Genomic DNA, 19,594 nt, shown 5'->3' on the forward strand with positions numbered 1-19,594 from the left:
CTTGGTAGTACAAGTAACTGAAAATGTGTTGATACTCCTAAGAGTGTGTTGAAAGATATTTTCGTGTTGTGAACCCTGCTAACACATCACGTCCTCTTTAAAAGATTATGCTTAATACACTCCTGGAAATTGAAATAAGAACACCGTGAATTCATTGTCCCAGGAAGGGGAAACTTTATTGACACATTCCTGGGGTCAGATACATCACATGATCACACTGACAGAACCACAGGCACATAGACACAGGCAACAGAGCATGCACAATGTCGGCACTAGTACAGTGTATATCCACCTTTCGCAGCAATGCAGGCTGCTATTCTCCCATGGAGACGATCGTAGAGATGCTGGATGTAGTCCTGTGGAACGGCTTGCCATGCCATTTCCACCTGGCGCCTCAGTTGGACCAGCGTTCGTGCTGGACGTGCAGACCGCGTGAGACGATGCTTCATCCAGTCCCAAACATGCTCAATGGGGGACAGATCCGGAGATCTTGCTGGCCAGGGTAGTTGACTTACACCTTCTAGAGCACGTTGGGTGGCACGGGATACATGCGGACGTGCATTGTCCTGTTGGAACAGCAAGTTCCCTTGCCGGTCTAGGAATGGTAGAACGATGGGTTCGATGACGGTTTGGATGTACCGTGCACTATTCAGTGTCCCCTCGACGATCACCAGTGGTGTACGGCCAGTGTAGGAGATCGCTCCCCACACCATGATGCCGGGTGTTGGCCCTGTGTGCCTCGGTCGTATGCAGTCCTGATTGTGGCGCTCACCTGCACGGCGCCAAACACACATACGACCATCATTGGCACCAAGGCAGAAGCGACTCTCATCGCTGAAGACGACACGTCTCCATTCGTCCCTCCATTCACGCCTGTCGCGACACCACTGGAGGCGGGCTGCACGATGTTGGGGCGTGAGCGGAAGACGGCCTAACGGTGTGCGGGACCGTAGCCCAGCTTCATGGAGACGGTTGCGAATGGTCCTCGCCGATACCCCAGGAGCAACAGTGTCCCTAATTTGCTGGGAAGTTGCGGTGCGGTCCCCTACGGCACTGCGTAGGATCCTACGGTCTTGGCGTGCATCCGTGCGTCGCTGCGGTCCGGTCCCAGGTCGACGGGCACGTGCACCTTCCGCCGACCACTGGCGACAACATCGATGTACTGTGGAGACCTCACGCCCCACGTGTTGAGCAATTCGGCGGTACGTCCACCCGGCCTCCCGCATGCCCACTATACGCCCTCGCTCAAAGTCCGTCAACTGCACATACGGTTCACGTCCACGCTGTCGCGGCATGCTACCAGCGTTAAAGACTGCGATGGAGCTCCGTATGCCACGGCAAACTGGCTGACACTGACGGCGGCGGTGCACAAATGCTGCGCAGCTAGCGCCATTCGACGGCCAACACCGCGGTTCCTGGTGTGTCCGCTGTGCCGTGCGTGTGATCATTGCTTGTACAGCCCTCTCGCAGTGTCTGGAGCAAGTATGGTGGGTCTGACACACCGGTGTCAATGTGTTCTTTTTTCCATTTCCAGGAGTGTATAAGCCGATAACAGTTAACGAAGCCTGTTAGCTTGTTAGATTTTTTTGGTTGGCGTAACCTACGACCCTCCCCCACCCCACCTTGGTTACGAGCATTATGAAAAATACGTTGGTATTGTTATGTTTAACTCTCGTATCACTGAAAAGATGAGTGAAATAGGTATTAGTGTCAATGGCGTTGAGAAGCATTTGAAGTCATTAAAACTGAACACTGATTCATGGCCCGATCAAACCCCTATGAGATTAAATACTGAATTTACGACTGAGTAGCCTCTCTTTTAACTGTAATCTATCGTAGACCCCTCGAACAAAAAACTGTGACAAGTAATTGGAAGAAACCACAGGCCACAGCCATTTACAAGAAGCGTAGTACAAGTGATCCATAAAACTTCCGTCCAATATCCTTGACATCGATTTGTTGTAGAGCCTTAGACCATGTTCCGAGCTCAAACATAAAGAAATGCAACGAACAGAATGACCTCCTCCCTGCCAACGAATATGGATTCCGAAATTATCGATCATGAGAAATCCAACTTACACTTTCATTCATATGACGTACTGAAAGCTTTGAATAAAGTTCAATGAAATATTTCTCTATTTCAGAAAAGCATTTGACTTAGTACCGCATCTACGATCATTGTCATACAGGGTATCAAGCGAAATTTGTGACGTGAGGATTTTTTGGTAGGGAGGATACAGTACGTTATCTTGGATGGAGAGTCATCAACTAATGTCGAAGCAACTTCAGGTGTGCCCCAGAGAAGAGTGCTGGGGCTCTCACTGTTAACACTCTATATTAATGACCTTGTGGACAATATTAATAGTAACCTCAAACTAATGCAGATGATACAGTTATCTACAATGAAGTACTGTCTGAAAGGAGCGGCATAAATATCTATTCTGATCTAAATGATATTTCAGAGGGGTGCAAAGATTGGTATCTTGCTTTAAATGTTCATATACGTAAATTTATGCACTTTACAAAACACAAAAACGTAGTACACCACAACTATAACGTCACTGAGTCTCAGATGGAAACGGGCAAGTCCTACCTGGTTGCAGCAATTTTTACTCACACGAAATGGAAATGGCACATAGACTCCGTCGTGGTTAAAGCAGGTCGTAGCCGTCTGTTTATTGGTAGAATACTGGGGAGATGCAATCAGTCTTCAAAGGAGATTGCTTATTAATTACTCGTGCGACACATCTTTCAATATTTTTTAAGGATGTGGGACCCGTATCAAATAGGACTAACAGGCGATATTGGACGTATACAGAGAAGGGCAGCACGAATAGTCACAGGTTTGTTCGAAACATAGCAGAGGTTCACATAGACGCTGGAGAAACTGAATTGGCAGACTCTTGAAGGTAAATGTAAACAATCCCGAGAAAACCTATTTATAAAGTTTCAAGAAGCGACTTTAAATTATGACTGGAATATTCTGCAGCCCCCTTACGTATCGCTCCCATAGGGATCGTGAGAACAATATTAATTTAATTACAGCATGCATGAGCCGTTTAAGCAACCATTTTATCCACGCTCCATACATGAATCGAACAGGAAATAACCTTAATAACTGGTAAAATGAGACGTATCCTTTGCCATACAGTTCACAGTGGTTTGCAGAGTGTAAATGTAGATATAAATGTAAATATCTTACGATTTGAGAGGAATAATACTAATGATACCATTAACTTCTCCCCCTTCACCAGTTAAATTCACGAATGGCGCGTAGGAACAATGTTGAAAAGCTCTGTGTGATTTCTAGTCTCTCTGGTAACTTTGCTAAACGTACGTAGGAGAAAGGACTGCGTTGCGTGAGTCTTCTTGAAACGTACGCTCCGGAAATTCGAATAGTAAACCTCTCCGTGAGGCTCACTGCCTCCATTGTAACGCTCCTGCGCCGAATATACGAACCTGTAACACAAACGCGTCGCGCTGCGTTGGACCTTGTCTATATCTTTTACAAATCTTTCTTGGTAAGGATGATAGACTGATGACCAACAATATTCATGAATCAATCGAGCAAATGCTTTGTAAACCATTTCTCCCGTGTAACAATTACTGTTCCAGTAAATCTCTGGCTGGTATCTACTTTTCCTAGTATTTATTGATCAAACTCTCTAGAAATTACACAATGGACTATTGTCCCACTTTCCATAGCCAAGCGAAGAGCTGTAAATGGTCAAATTGGGTATAAAACTGAGCAGCGTGTGGTCTAGTACTTCAAAGTAATATTTAGTTACTTGAAAGAAAACAAACTAATTAAAAAAGCTTGGTTAGTCATTTGAGGAAAACGTTTGTCCGAACTTTCACAGCCAAATGAAGAATATGAAATGGCCAAATGAGGTGTTAAATTTACCAGCGTGAGATGTAATTTCACGAAAAAATATTTAATTCCTTGAAAGTAATCAGTGTTAGTACAGAAAACTTAGTTGGTGGCTTGAGGGAAAACTGTAATATTCCACTAACAACTGCTGCTAGTAATGTAAATAAAGTGTCAACCAGTTCATCTCTTCAAGGCCTAGCTATTTAATGGATAAACGCTTACGTTTGTGTGATTTTAACTGTCAACAAATGATTGAGCGAAGCGAAAACATGAGTTACTAGAAACTACACAATGGATTTTTGTCTGAATTTTCATAACCAGACGAAGACTGGGAAGTGGGATACCAAACTGACCAACGTAAGGTCTAGTTTTGCAAAAAGAGGTTAAATTGCTTGAAAGTAATCAGGGTAATTAAGAACAATTCAACGAAACATCATCGATATGAGCTTTCGGTGTCGAAGGCCCACTCGTGTACCCTTGATGACTGCACGACAAAAAGCTTTACGCCTCGCCTGGGCCGGCCTCTGTGACCGAGCGGTTCTAGGCGCTTCAGTCCGGAACCACGCTGCTGCTACGGTTTCAGGTTCGAATCCTGCCTCGGGCATGGATGTGTGTGGTGTCCTTAGGTTAGTTAGGTTTAAGTAGTTCTTAGTCTAGGGGACTGATGACGTCAGATGTTAAGTCCCATAGCTCTTAGAGCCATTTGAACCATTTTTGAGCCTCGTCTGGGTCCGTCGACACCGGCATTGGACTGTTGATGGCTTTAACCATGTTCCCTGGTCGGACGAGTCTCGTTGCAAATTTTATCGAGCGGATAGACGTGTAGGGTATGGAGACAACCTCATGAACCCATCGGCCCTGCATGTCAGCAGGTGACTGTTCAAGCTAGTGGAAGCTCTGTAATGGTGGGGGCACGTGGAGTTGGAGTGATATGGGACCCCTGATACGTCTAGATACGAGTTTGTCATGTGACACGTACGTAAGCATTCTGTCTGATCACCTGCATCCATTCATGTACATTGTGCATTCTGACGGACTTGGGCAATTCCAGCAGGGCAATGTGGCAACCCATGCGTCCAGAATTGCTGCAGAGGGGCTTCAGGAACACTCTTCTGAGTTTAAACACTTCCGCTGGCCACCAAACTCCCCAAACATGAACATTATAGAGCATATCTCGGATGCCTTGCCACGTGCTATTCAGAAGAGATCTCCACCCCTCGTACTCTTGCGGATTTATGGACAGCCGTACAGGATTCATGGTCCATGCCACGTCTACATCTACATACATACTCCGCAATCCACGATACGGTGCGTGCCGGAGGGTACCTCGAATCTCAACTAGCATCTTCTCTCCCTGTCCACTCCCAAACAGAACGAGGGAAAATGATTGCCTATATGCCTCTGTACGAGCCCCAATCTCTCTTAACTTATCTTTGTGGTCTTTCTGCGAAATATAAGTTGGCGGCAGTAAAATTGTACTGCAGTCAGCCTCAAATGCTGGTTCTCTAAATTTCCTCAGTAGCGATTCACGAAAAGAACGCCTCCTTTCCTCTAGAGACTCCCACCCGAGTTCCTGAAGCATTTCCGCAACACTTGCGTGATGATCAAACCTACCAGTAACAAATCTAGCAGCCCGCCTCTGAATTGCTTCTATGTCCTCCCTCAATCCGACCTGATAGGGATCCCAAACGCTCGAGCAGTACTCAAGAATAGGTCGTATTAGTGTTTTATAAGCGGTCTCCTTTACAGATGAACCACGTCTCCCCAAAATTCTACCAATGAACCGAAGACGACTATCCACTTTCCCCACAACTGCCATTACATGCTTGTCCCACTTCATATCGCTCTGCAATGTTACGCCCAAATACGTCCTGTTGTTGCCGGCCGCTGTGGCCGTGCGGTTCTAGGCGCTTCAGTCCGGAACCGCGCTGACGTTACGGACGCAGGTTCGAATCCTGCCTCGGGCATAGATGTTTGTGATGTCCTTAGGTTAGTTAGGTTTACGTAGTTCTAAGTCTAGGGGACTGATGACCCCAGATGTTACGTCCCATAGCGCTTAGAGCCACTTTGAACCACGTCGTGTTGCGGCACTTCTGCGTGCTCGTGGGTGCCCTGCACTTTATTAGATAGGAGTACATTTTTTTTTTTTTTTGCGCTTCAGTGTATTATCGGATTATTTTTCTCCATAATGTGTGCTAGATATCACAAAGAATATCACTAAAATGCGCCAATCGCTAAAAAAAGTTAACGCAGTATCTGTGCTTGCATTCATTTAATGTGAAGTATCCGTTGGGTCTGACAGTGTGTGCGACGTTGCAGTGTGACGGTGACGTGGGGCTCCGAGGGCCGCGCCGGCATCAGGGTGCGCGTGCTGGAGGGCGCCTCCGAAGCCTGTCAGGCGGGCGGCAGGAAGCGCCGGCCGTGCGCCAACATGGAGTCCCTGTCCGACTGCAACGCCTTCTGCGGCCTCGGCACGGGCGCGCACAACGTCACCGTCAACCACGTGCAGTGAGTACACCACGCGCTGCACGGCCACCCTCACTGACCAGGACAACACGAATGTTTCCAATATACATTGAAATAACATTGTCCCTTTTCCTCTATTAGTTGTTTGTCTGGTGAATTAATCAAAAAATAAATAACTGGATGAGAAAACTACTTGAAACTATTTTAATGAAATTCCTGATGTACCTTCATTCACAATCAGTTGCAAGAGCCAGTTTTCGGTAAACTGATTCGTTATGTTTGACGCGAAATTATTAACGACGTGTGAAGACACCAGCAATGTTAACGTCGTTTCTTTCCCTAGAAATGGCACTGTGGGAACCCTACCTTCTATGTTTTCTAGGATTCTATGGTCAGTGTCGTCCAAGGAAATTCACAAAATCTTCCTCAAGAACAAAAATAAGAATAAAATAAAGAACTTAAATATAAGATATGAAAATTTAAAAAGATTATAACCTCCAAGAATATCATACACGGATGTATTATCTAATAAATATATGACATTTATTGTGAGACACAGTTGTAATTTTACTATTAACGTCCTTGTATCTTTTAACTTGAAAATAAACACTCGTTCAGAAATCTTCTACGTGCATGGGCAGATAAATGAACAAAAATAAATAAAATCAATAGTCGGATTTCGAACACGGAGCGCCAAACTGAGAGGATGCAATTTCCCATTTCGGCGCTAAAAGTCACATACAATACCTTGAAAATTTCGACGGTCGTTTTCTCAGAAACGGTCGAGTACTTACGGATAAGCCGAGACGCGTGTTCGTTTATTTTGACTCCTCTTCCACTGAACAAAGTTTCTAGAAAATCAGGTTATGGCACTTGCTATATTCTCCTCGTCAGTCGTCAATGAGCAACCTCTGAATGAGGGAACTTCTCTGATTGACTGGGTATAAAAAATCATTAATATAGTTGTAGTACATTCATAGTTTGATCCAGTATTATGTCTCTTGTATAAGTCGTGACTTTTCCTAAGGTATTTAGCGTTTTTATATCAGACAATGTGCAAAAATGGTTCAAATGGCTCTGAGCACTATGGGACTGAACATCTATGGTCATCAGTCCCCTAGAACTTAGAACTACTTAAACCTAACTAACCTAAGGACAGCACACAACACCCAGCCATCACGAGGCAGAGAAAATCCCTGACCCCGCCGGGAATCGAACCCGGGAACCCGTGCGTGGGAAGCGAGAACGCTACCGCACGAGCACGAGATGCGGGCGACAAAGTGCAATTAGTTAATTTTAGGCGTATCCTGTAATTTACTTTTAGACATAATTTCGATGCCCTATTGGAGTGGATTATTATTTTTATGTGTAGCATTTTTGGGAAAAGAGTGTGAAACTGATCCCACTGTACCATTTTATCGCTGTATTATTCGCTTCTACGTCATTTAAAGATGTTTAGGACTGTAAGCATGTTTCTGCATATGAAAAACTGGACTACAGTTGCATTCTTGAATCAGGTAGATGGTCATATCCGTGGCGCCTCCAGACCACAGTTGAAGCGCCCACCACTAATTGGCACTGCAACCGCCGAAAAAACCAAGATGGTGGTTGCAGAAAATTCAGAAATGCAACATGGTGCTGCGAGAAATTCAAAAGATTAAAATGGTGTTGGTGTGACATTTAAAAAATTGCAACATGGTGAGGGTTAGAATTTCAAAAATCCAGAATGGCATTTGTAAGAAATTTTAATACTTACAAAATGACATTACCGAGAAAATTTTAAAACATGCAAAAAGGCTTTGGTAGGAAATTTAACAGTATCTAAGATGGTGGAACTGGCCAAGCTGTGCTAGCGGTCATTATAGCGCAATGTTTAAAAGTAATGGAATGGTCTGCAACATTTATCAGAATTTTCATGTCAAATACCATCCCTATCAGCTCACAGGCACACACAGAACATAACAAATGTAAGCTTCGGTTTAATTATGTAAATTGACACCATTCAGCACACACACACACACACACACACACACACACACACACACACACACACACACACACACACACAAGATGCGCATACTTGAATTCCTGAATTTCTATGAGTATTCTCTCTTACAGTATTACAAACAACAAAAACACATAGCACCTGAAATTCTGCGTCACCAGTAAATTTCATATCTCTGTACATGTTAAGCATCACCTGTGAACATTCATAGTTTAATCTCCAAACAGAACAATAGACCCTCACATTAAATACCGGTACTTCCACATGTCACAATGTTATTTCCACATCTAAAATGCTATCACATGTGGGTGCTAAATAACATGCTAATCAGACAGCTTACTTTTCATTTTTAGTCTTCAATGCGGCTATGTACAAAAACGCACCTGACCAAAGCTTATAACTTCTCAAAAGGCACAGTAGCTAAAATATTATGATAAGCAATGAATTCTGAAATTAATTGCCATAATGCTAACTCCACGTCTAAATTATTCTATAACTGTACAAAACATTTGTAGCATACTAAGCAGCCAGTTGTATATCATCATAGGCCCAAAACAGAGTATGAACAAAAACAAACTTGAACAAACGCTATTTTAAGGGGTAAGAAGATAATAACACACACAATGTTTATGTCATGTGTTACAATCCTATATTAACGTCTAAAATATCATAGCTTTACATGAGGTGAAGACTGCCAGTCTCGCTAACGGGATGAAAGCAGAGCTCACCATCTGCAGCATCGTCGACAGGACTGACTGCGGACCTTTGGTACAGAGCCGAGTGGAGGGTCTGAATCAGAGGCTGAGACGGTTCTGCGACCATGTGGGCTGCAGATTCCTCGACTTGCGCCATAGGGTGGTGGGGTTTCGGGTTCCGCTGGATAGGTCAGGAGTCCACTACACGCAACAAGCGGCTACACGGGTAGCAGGGGTTGTGTGGAGTGGGCTGGGCGGTTTTTTAGGTTAGATGGCCTTGAGCAAGTACAGAAAGGGCAACAGCCTCAACGGGTGCGGGGCAAAGTCAGGACATGCGGGGACCAAGCAGCAATCGGTATTGTGATTGTCAACTGTCGAAGCTGCGTTGGTAAAGTGCCGGAACTTCAAGCGCTGATAGAAAGCACCGAAGCTGAAATCGTTATAGGTACAGAAAGCTGGCTTAAGCCAGAGATAAATTCTGCCAAAATTTTTACAAAGGTACAGACGGTGTTTAGAAAGGATAGATTGCATGCAACCGGTGGTGGAGTGTTCGTATCCTGTAGTGAAGTAGAAGTGGATAGTTCCTGTGAATTATTATGGGTGGAGGTTACACTAAACAACCGAACTAGGTTAATAATTGGCTCCTTTTACCGACCTCCCGACTCAGCAGCATTAGTGGCAGAGCAACTGAGAGAAAATTTGGAATACATTTCACATAAATTTTCTCAGCATGTTATAGTCTTAGGTGGAGATTTCAATTTACCAGATATAGACTGGCACACTCAGATGTTTAGGACGGGTGGTAGGGACAGAGCATCGAGTGACATTATACTGAGTGCACTATCCGAAAATTACCTCGAGCAATTAAACAGAGAACCGACTCGTGGAGATAACATCTTGGACCTACTGATAACAAACAGACCCGAACTTTTCGACTCTGTATGTACAGAACAGGGAATCAGTGATCATAAGGCCGTTGCAGCATCCCTGAATATGGAGGTTAATAGGAATATAAAAAAAAGGGAGGAAGGTTTATCTGTTTAGCAAGAGTAATAGAAGGCAGATTTCAGACTATCTAACAGATCAAAACGAAAATTTCTGTTCCGACACTGACAATGTTGAGTGCTTATGGAAAAAGTTCAAGGCAATCGTAAAATGCGTTTTAGACAGGTACGTGCCGAGTAAAACTGTGAGGGACGGGAAAAACCCACCGTGGTACAACAACAAAGTTAGGAAACTACTGCGAAAGCAAAGAGAGCTCTACTCCAAGTTTAAACGCAGCTAAAACCTCTCAGACAAACAGAAGCTAAACGATGTCAAAGTTAGCGTAAGGAGGGCTATGCGTGAAGCGTTCATTGAATTCGAAAGTAAAATTCTATGTACCGACTTGACAGAAAATCCTAGGAAGTTCTGGTCTTACGTTAAATCAGTAAGTGGCTCGAAACAGCATATGCAGACACTACGGGATGATGATGGCATTGAAACAGAGGATGACACGCGTAAAGCTGAAATACTAAACACCTTTTTCCAAAGCTGTTTCACAGATGAAGACCGCACTGCAGTTCCTTCTCTAAATCCTCGCACAAACGAAAAAATGGCTGACATCGAAATAAGTGTCCAAGGAATAGAAAAGCAACTGGAATCACTCAATAGAGGAAAGTCCACTGGACCTGACGGGATTCCAATTCGATTCTACACAGAGTACGCGAAAGAACTTGCCCCCCTTCTAACAGCCGTGTACCGTAAGTCTCTAGAGGAACGGAGGGTTCCAAATGATTGGAAAAGAGCACAGATAGTCCCAGTCTTCAAGAAGGGTCGTCGAGCAGATGCGCAAAACTATAGACCTATATCTCTTACGTCGATCTCTCGTAGAATTTTAGAACATGTTTTTTGCTCGCGTATCATGTCATTTCTGGAAACCCAGAATCTACTATGTAGGAATGAACATGGATTCCGGAAACACCGATCGTGTGAGACCCAACTCGCCTTATTTGTTCATGAGACCCAGAAAATATTAGATACAGGCTCCCAGGTAGATGCTATTTTTCTTGACTTCCGGAAGGCGTTCGATACAGTTCCGCACTGTCGCCTGATAAACAAAGTAAGAGCCTACGGAATATCAGACCAGCTGTGTGGCTGGATTGAAGAGTTTTTAGCAAACAGAACACAGCATGTTGTCATCAATGGAGAGACGTCTACAGACGTTAAAGTAACCTCTGGCGTGCCACAGGGGAGTGTTATGGGACCATTGCTTTTCACAATATATATAAATGACTTAGTAGATAGTGTCGGAAGTTCCATGCGGCTTTTCGCGGATGATGCTGTAGTATACAGAGAAGTTGCAGCATTAGAAAATTGTAGCGAAATGCAGGAAGATCTGCAGCGGATAGGCACTTGGTGCAGGGAGTGGCAACTGACCCTTAACATAGACAAATGTAATGTATTGCGAATACATAGAAAGAAGGATCCTTTATTGTATGATTATATGATAGCGGAACAAACACTGGTAGCAGTTACGTCTGTAAAATATCTGGGAGTATGCGTGCGGAATGATTTGAAGTGGAATGATCATATAAAATTAATTGTTGGTAAGGCGGGTACCAGGTTGAGATTCATTGGGAGAGTGCTTAGAAAATGTAGTCCATCAACAAAGGAGGTGGCTTACAAAACACTCGTTCGACCTATACTTGAGTATTGCTCATCAGTGTGGGATCCGTACCAGGTCGGGTTGACGGAAGAGATAGAGAAGATCCAAAGAAGAGCGGCGCGTTTCGTTACCGGGTTATTTGGTAACCGTGATAGCGTTACGGAGATGTTTAATAAACTCAAGTGGCAGACTCTGCAAGAGAGGCGCTCTGCATCGCGGTGTAACTTGCTCGCCAGGTTTCGAGAGGGTGCGTTTCTGGATGAGGTATCGAATATATTGCTTCCCCCTACTTATACCTCCCGAGGAGATCACGAATGTAAAATTAGAGAGATTAGAGCGCGCACGGAGGCTTTCAGACAGTCGTTCTTCCCGCGAACCATACGCGACTGGAACAGGAAAGGGAGGTAATGACAGTGGCACGTAAAGTGCCCTCCGCCACACACCGTTGGGTGGCTTGCGGAGTATCAATGTAGATGTAGATAGATGTAGAGGTTATGTAAGTCATACTAGAAAGGTCAAACCATGAACAACTGATATTTTTACAAGTTCGTCAGTAGTGCATCATTCCACCAAGTATAATTTTAAGAGAAAAAAAGTACTGCATCATGTTCTATACTAGAGAAATATAATAGATGAGGTTGACAGGGTAATACTGATTTAATTACATTTGATCTAGGACTATTCGAGGTTATGCTCAGAAAAGAACTTTCGAGGGCGGCTGCTGCATTTACTGATTGGACCTATGGTGCCAAGACTCTGTAAATCGTTCACAGTCTGCATTTACCATAGTCAGCTACAAAATAATACCAAAATCTAATCGTGATGCTCTGAATTTAAGATGTAAATACATAACAAAGACAAAGACAAACGAACTAACTAAGCAACATTTTATAGTGGAAGAAGACGTTTTCATGATGTCTTTATTGGTTTGTATCCCTTAAATTGTAGATTTTCGTACTACACAACTTGGTATCCCTTCAACTGCATATTTTGATTATATGTAAATATGGCTTCCTAAAGGTCTGAATGCAAGATGTAAACACATAATGTGGCCGAAGAAAATGATGAGCAAGCTTCCATACACACAGAGTAACGTTAAAAATTTCGAATATCAGACCTTTGCAACAAAAATCTGTGATCGGTAAACAACAAATCGATCTCTGCACCACATAAAATTATTCATCAAAATATGTAAGATTTCGAGTACAAAACACGCATGGTCAACTGTCATAACTTAATTTTTCTATGAGAATTTGTGAGACACAAGGGAAGTTGTGGCAAGATGAATAAGTATGCTTAGTCAGCAAGCTCTCAGACGAGGCAAGACTTTTCTAAACTTAGCAGGCACAACCGGAAGCGACGTATTGGTTAGGCTTGCTGACATCTGAGCATGAGCACTGACGCCATCTCCAAGTATGACATGTGTTCTAAGGCAAAAGAAAACAGCGTCCAACGAAGGAATTATCCGAATGGGACGGAAATGGGTAGATGTTATGTAGATGTACAGACAAAAAAAAATGATTACAGTTTCATAAAAATTGAATAATTATTTCAAGAGGAAGAGCTTCACAAACTGTGCAAGTCAGTTACGCGATGGTCCGCCTCTGGCCCTTTTGCGAGCAGTTTCTCGGCTTGGTATTGATTGACAGAGTTGTTGGGTGTCCTCCTGAGGAATATCGTGCCAAATTGTGATTGGCGCGTTAGATCGTCAAAACGCCGTGCTGGTCGGTCTTGCCTACAATGGTCCAAACTTTCTCAACTGGGGAGAGATCCGGCGACCTTGCTGACCAAGCTGGATTATGCAAGCAAGAAGACAAGCGGGCGGGCGGGCATTATCTTGCCGAAATGTAAGCCCAGGATGGCTTGCCATGAAGAGCAACATGACGAGGTATAGCATATCGTCGACGTACCGCTGTGCCACAGTTGACAACCAGAGGCGTCCTGCTGTAAAACCTAGCGAGGTGGCGCAGTGGTTAGACACTGGACTCGCATTCGGGAGGACGACGGTTCAATCCCGCGTCCGGCCATCCTGATTTAGGTTTTCCGTGATTTCCCTAAATCACTCCAGGCAAATGCCGGGATGGTTCCTCTGAAAGGGCACGGCCGACTTCCTTCCCTAATCCGATGAGACCGATGACCACGCTGTCTGGTCTCCTTCCCCAAACCAACCAACCAACCAACCTGCTGTAAAAGAAAATGGCATGCCAGACTGTCACTCGTGGCTGTCGGGCCTTACGGTGGACGACAATCTGGTTGGTATCCCATCACTGTCCGGGGCATCTCCAGACACGTCTTCGGCCTGGAATCTCATTGACTGGAATATAATTGTCTTAGTGACGAGTCCCGGTTCGAATTGAGCCCGACCAGCGAAGACGCGTCTATCGTTTTTTCATCATTATTAAATTTCTAGGCAACGCGGCCGGATAGCCACGCCCCTTAGCACAGTGTTTACAGGATTCTGGGTGCAGCGCCAACCATGATCGATTCCGCCCACCGAATTAACGATGAGGTCCGGTGTGCTGGCGGCGATCATGGGTGTGGTTCTTAAGGACTGCGTTTTATTCGAAAAACATGCAACAGCCCTAGTAAAGGGATTGCCTGCACAACACCTCTGCTAGAGTATTGCAGTGTGATATGGGATGCTTACCAGACACGGTTCGCGAAGGTCATCGAAAAAGTCCAAAGAAGGGCAGCTTCCCGAAGTAGGGGAGAGAGTGTCACTGATAAGCGAGGTGGGGTGGCAACCATTGAAACAAAGGCGTTTTTTGGCTACGGAGGGATCTTTTCACGAAATTTTAGTTACGACTTTCTCCCCCTAATGCGAAAATATGTTATTGACTCCAATCTACATAGGGGAAAATAATCATTATAATAAAATAAGAGACATCAGAGCTCGCACGGAAACATCTAAGTATTCATTTTCCTCAGACGCTGTCCGAGAGTGGAATGGTAGAGAAATGGGCTGAAGGTGGTTCGTGAACCCCCTCCCAGACACTTAAGTGTGAATTGCAGGGTAGTCATGTAGATGTGACAGCCCAAATTGTAGCCCCTTTTCTCGTTCCAAGAATTTAAAAGCAGCTGTCTCATGCTTATTTGAAGAATTATTGATAAATAAACATGCAATCAATGTCGCACTCAGTAGGACGAAAGGAGAAGCATTATTTAGTGAATTCAATACTTTTTGAGGCAATTTAAAATAATAGTGTTAAATTTGTTCATTAAAATTTGGCAGACGAAGAATAAGCCATTTTTATTTAATAATTAGCATAGTATCGCCGAAAATGATACTCTTGTTGTTTCCATATTTCTGGATTTCCAGATGATTTCCGACTCTATTTCTCTGAAGCAGGTTCTAGTCAACTGCGTGCCTGTGAAGAATAGTCTCAGCTGTGCGCCTGCGTACATGATTGCCTGACAGAAACTAACAGTTTGTAGTAGTTGACGAGAAGTCATCTAAAGAAAGAAAAGTTGTAACTGAAGCCGCTCAAGAAAATTGCACAGGCCCTCTGCTGGTCTTTATTTACATAAAAGATTTAGGACACAACCAGTTTTCAGGTGATTCTGTCGTCTACCGTGTAGTAAAGTCATTATATAATCACAATAAATTATAAAATGATTTAGGCAAGACATCTGCCTGATACGGAGAGCGTAAATTGACACTGAATAATGAAATGTGAGATAATCCACGTGAGTAATAAAAAATTCCGTTAAATTTCGTTTATACGATAAATTACATAAGGTTAAACGTCGTTGATTCAACTAAAACACCTCCGGATTGCGATTACGAACTATTTAAATTGGACCCATCATATTGGAAATGTTGTGGGGATGCCGAACCAAAGAATGTGTTTTACTGGCAGAACTCTCGGAGGATGCAAAAAATCTGATAAAGAGGCTGCCTGCATTACGCTTGTCCGGCCACTTCTGGAGTACTATTGCACAGTATGCGATCCCTGCCATTAGGATTGACAGAGGACATCGAAAAAGTTCAAATTAGGGCAGCTTGTTTTGTATACTAAGTAGGTGACATAATGATATGCATACGATAATGGCTATCAATAAAATAAAGGCTTTTTGTCGTAGCGAGATGGTTTCACGAATAAATGTGAACAGCAGCCGTAGACAGGAAGGAATCCGTCATACACAATCCATTTATTCCAGCACGTGACAATTTCCTGCTAGTCTGGAAGTATTTTTAATGAGAGGATGCACTGTGACGAAAAAATATCGTCATGTTTATGTACAAAAATAGTATGTACTGTACACAGTTCAGGATTACCACTACTTGCTCTATTTTTCGAGAAGGAGACCCTATCAGTGGTACACACTTATTGTACTATTTTGCAAAAAAAGAAATGTTTCCTAGTAGAGAACAGTGTTTCACATCCACTTTATTAGTAAACATCACTTACATCGTGCATACAAATGCATAAAGCTGTAACTATTTAATTTAAATTTCGAACTAGCAACTGAACTGTCCACCGATTAAAAGAACCAGGCGTCTGTAGTAGGTTGCAAGTATGTAGCTGTACTTGTAGAGTACATAACACTCGCTACAGTTAAATGTCTTAATGAATATTGTGGTATCATCCGGTCTTTTCTTTCCAGTTCTATAAAGTAACACACTGTGGTAAGCAATTCACTGAAATGCAAGAAGATACGACGTGAAATATTTGCTACGTATTATCTACCATTCGTCGTATGAGTGAGACTTATGCAGCATTTCCACGATATCGTCTATCACTCAAGTTAATTGATTCAGAGCAAGCCTATCACTTATTCAATTTCCTCTTCTTACAGTACATTACTCGCATGTTACGTAATGTTACAGCTTCTCTTCAGATTGTGAATAAATGCCGGCCATTTCAGACCAAAGAAATAACTGAAGCCTTAGCCAACGATGCAACTTATGTTCTATTCTGCGATGATGGAAAACAAATATTTTATACCCTATTATGTCTTAATTTTCTTTCAAAAAAATTTTACCATGAAGTACTCCTTTCAATATTAGTTATCTACTAGAGTAAATACCCATTATTGTAAATATCGTCTGACTTTTTCATTTGAAATTCTGCTCAGATAATATCATAAGCTAATTCATTGTATGTCGGAAGTTTAACTCTTTTGTTCGCTTAACTAGCAGCAAAGAAAAAATGTCTTACTCTAAATATCTTTTCCTTTGCGAACTCTTTTAAACTTTTCATTTACTTTAATTTAATGTCTTATAATTCACTTTTTTCATTCCTCTGGGATTAAAATAGTATGGTTTGGAGATAATATCACTTTCCTTATACGCACCGTAGCGTTCTCATACCAAAGAAGTCGACAATAGTGGACGAATGTCATAAAAAATCTGTCCCACAGTGAAGTGATTTCACGTTCGCAAATATACGAGTAAAAATGAAAAACCCTACGTGCCACCACCACTTTAGGACCTGAAGCTACAAAATCAGAGCGAAATTTAAGCCTCTTCAGCAGTTAGCAAATCGCGATCCACTGTCTTTACCTAAGTGAATGGTCACTTGCCACTTAGGCAGACGAAAGTAATGATAATGCAATAACGTGCCTGTATGAATGGTTCCTGTTTATAGTTCAGGGGGAAGATATGGACAGTTTACAGGTTATCAATAGTGCACAATGAATAAATAGTTATGTTCCGAAATTATCTAGTGACAGTTCAGTGTCAAATATCACAAATTGAGTAACTGTTACTCAAAGCACGATAAGAGTCCACTTCTTCGTACCACCAACACTCTCCTCTCAGTATGTGTAACTCTTACAAATCACCACGGCAAACGCACAATTCTATCAGAGAGTACTACCCACTGTAGCACTCAACTAATTCTTAGCATGCAGCACCGAAAAACTGGTTAGACTTTACGGAACAGTATAGGTCAGTATGTGACCTCAAATTCAGTTACAGTAAATACTTGATCTCCATGCAGTTTCCACAATAAAATACTTCCACCTCCAACAAAATCTTAAAGCCTTCTCTTTACCATTACATAGCCAGATTTGCCTCAGCAGTAATTCATTGATTCACGGTGGGAAACAGTAGACAGTATTTCGCTGGCGGAACTCACACAGCGAAACAGCCGGCTGCTGTGGCCGAGAGGTTCTAGGCGCTTCAGACCAGAACCGCGCTGCTGCTACGGTCGCAGGTTCGAATCCTGCCTCGGGCATGGATGTGTGTGACGTCCTTAGGTTAGTTAGGTTAAAGTAGTTCTAAGTCTAGGGGACTGATGAGCTCTGATGTTAAGTCCCATAGTGCTCAGAGCCATTTTTGAACAGCTAAACAAAACAACCATCTCGAGCCAGTAATTGCTTTGACCTGTAACTTGTCAAACACTGCGATTACTGCGAGTACTACAACTCCGCTGTGACTACCAGCACTGCAGCTTACTGTAACTTTCAGCACGTCGCATACTGTTTCAGTGTTGACTGCTCAACACGACTTCTCCACGATAAGTACCTCTCTGAAACCGACCACAAGATCAACGTTAAACCATTTTGGAATCATTTACACAGACCAACGTAAAGAGTTATCACTTTAACAAGTAAGTAATTATTTCAGAAGGCCGTTTCTTCTTCTTGTGGGCGGCTGCGACTATCGTAGCATCTTCGCCGCTCGAATTGCTGCTGCTGTGCGCCACCGATGTAATTATTATCTTTGCCGCTCGAGGCGTGAACAAATGATTTTGCTTCTGCATCGGCATTTTGCAACTTACTGAATACAGACACATGTACACTGAGGTGACAAGGTCATACGATAGGGATGTGCACATACACACAGTACCGCATACACGAGGTGTAGAAGGGCACTGCACTGGGGGAACAGTCATTTGCACTCATGTGATTCATGTGAAAAGATTTCCGACGTGATCACAGCCGCACGACAGGAATTAAGAGACTTTGAACGTGGAATGGTAGTTGGAGCTAGATGCATCGAGCATCCATTTTGGATATCGTTCGGGAATTCAGTATATTGAGATCCACAGTCTCAAGAATGTACCGGGAATACCGCATTTCTGACATTACTTCTCACCAGGTACAACGCAGTGGTCGACGGCCTTCACTTAACTACTGAGACCAGCGGCGTTTGCGTAGAGTTGTCAGTGATAACACAAGCAATACTGCGTGAAATGACAGCACAAGTCGATGTGGGATGCGCAACGAACGTATCTTGTAGGAGAGTGCGCCGAAATTTGGCGTTAATGTGCTGTGGCAGTAGACGACGGACGCGAGTGCCTTTGCTAACAGCACGACATCGTCTGCAGCGCCTCTCCTGGATTCGTGACCATATCGGCTGGACCTCATCAGATGAATTCCTGTTTTAGTTGGTAAAAGCTGATTGTAGGGATCGAGTGTGGCGTAGTTCACACGAAGCCATGGAACTAAGTTGTCAACAAGGCACTGTACAAGCTGGTGATAACTCCGCAATGGCGTGGGCCGTCTTAACATGGAATGGACTGGGTCGTTTGACCCAACCGAACTGATCATTGACTGGAAATGGTTATGTTCGGCTACTTGGACACAATTTGCGGCCATTCATGGACTTCATGCTTCCAAACAACGATGGAATTTTTATGGATAACAATGAGCCATGTCACCAGCCACAGTTGTTCGCGATAGATTTGAAGAATATTCTGGACAGTTCAGGTGAATGATTTGGCCACCCAGGTATCTCAACATAAGACCCATCGAACAAATGGTTCAAATGGCTCTGAGCACTATGGAACTTAACTGCTGAGGTCATCAGTCCCCTAGAACTTAAAACTACTTAAACCTAACTAACCTAAGGACATCACACACATCCATGCCCGAGGCAGGATTCGAACCTGGGACCGTAGCTGTCGCGCGGTTCCAGACTGTAGCGCCTAGAACTGCTCGGTCACTTCGCTCGACCCCCA

General features: G+C 43.5%; 1 protein-coding gene across 1 annotated transcript in view; it reads left to right on the forward strand.

The window, feature by feature from the left end:
- The window catches only part of LOC124775603 (proto-oncogene tyrosine-protein kinase receptor Ret-like), a 110,209-nt gene that overhangs the window by 1,843 nt on the left and 88,772 nt on the right, over positions 1-19,594 (forward strand). Inside the window, exon 2 of the mRNA XM_047250434.1 lies at positions 6,191-6,379. Coding sequence (XP_047106390.1) covers positions 6,191-6,379 — 189 coding nt within the window. The remainder of the gene's footprint in view (positions 1-6,190; positions 6,380-19,594) is intronic.

The sequence above is a fragment of the Schistocerca piceifrons genome, chromosome 2 (assembly GCF_021461385.2).
Source record: "Schistocerca piceifrons isolate TAMUIC-IGC-003096 chromosome 2, iqSchPice1.1, whole genome shotgun sequence".
Classification (NCBI taxonomy): Eukaryota; Metazoa; Arthropoda; class Insecta; order Orthoptera; family Acrididae; genus Schistocerca; species Schistocerca piceifrons.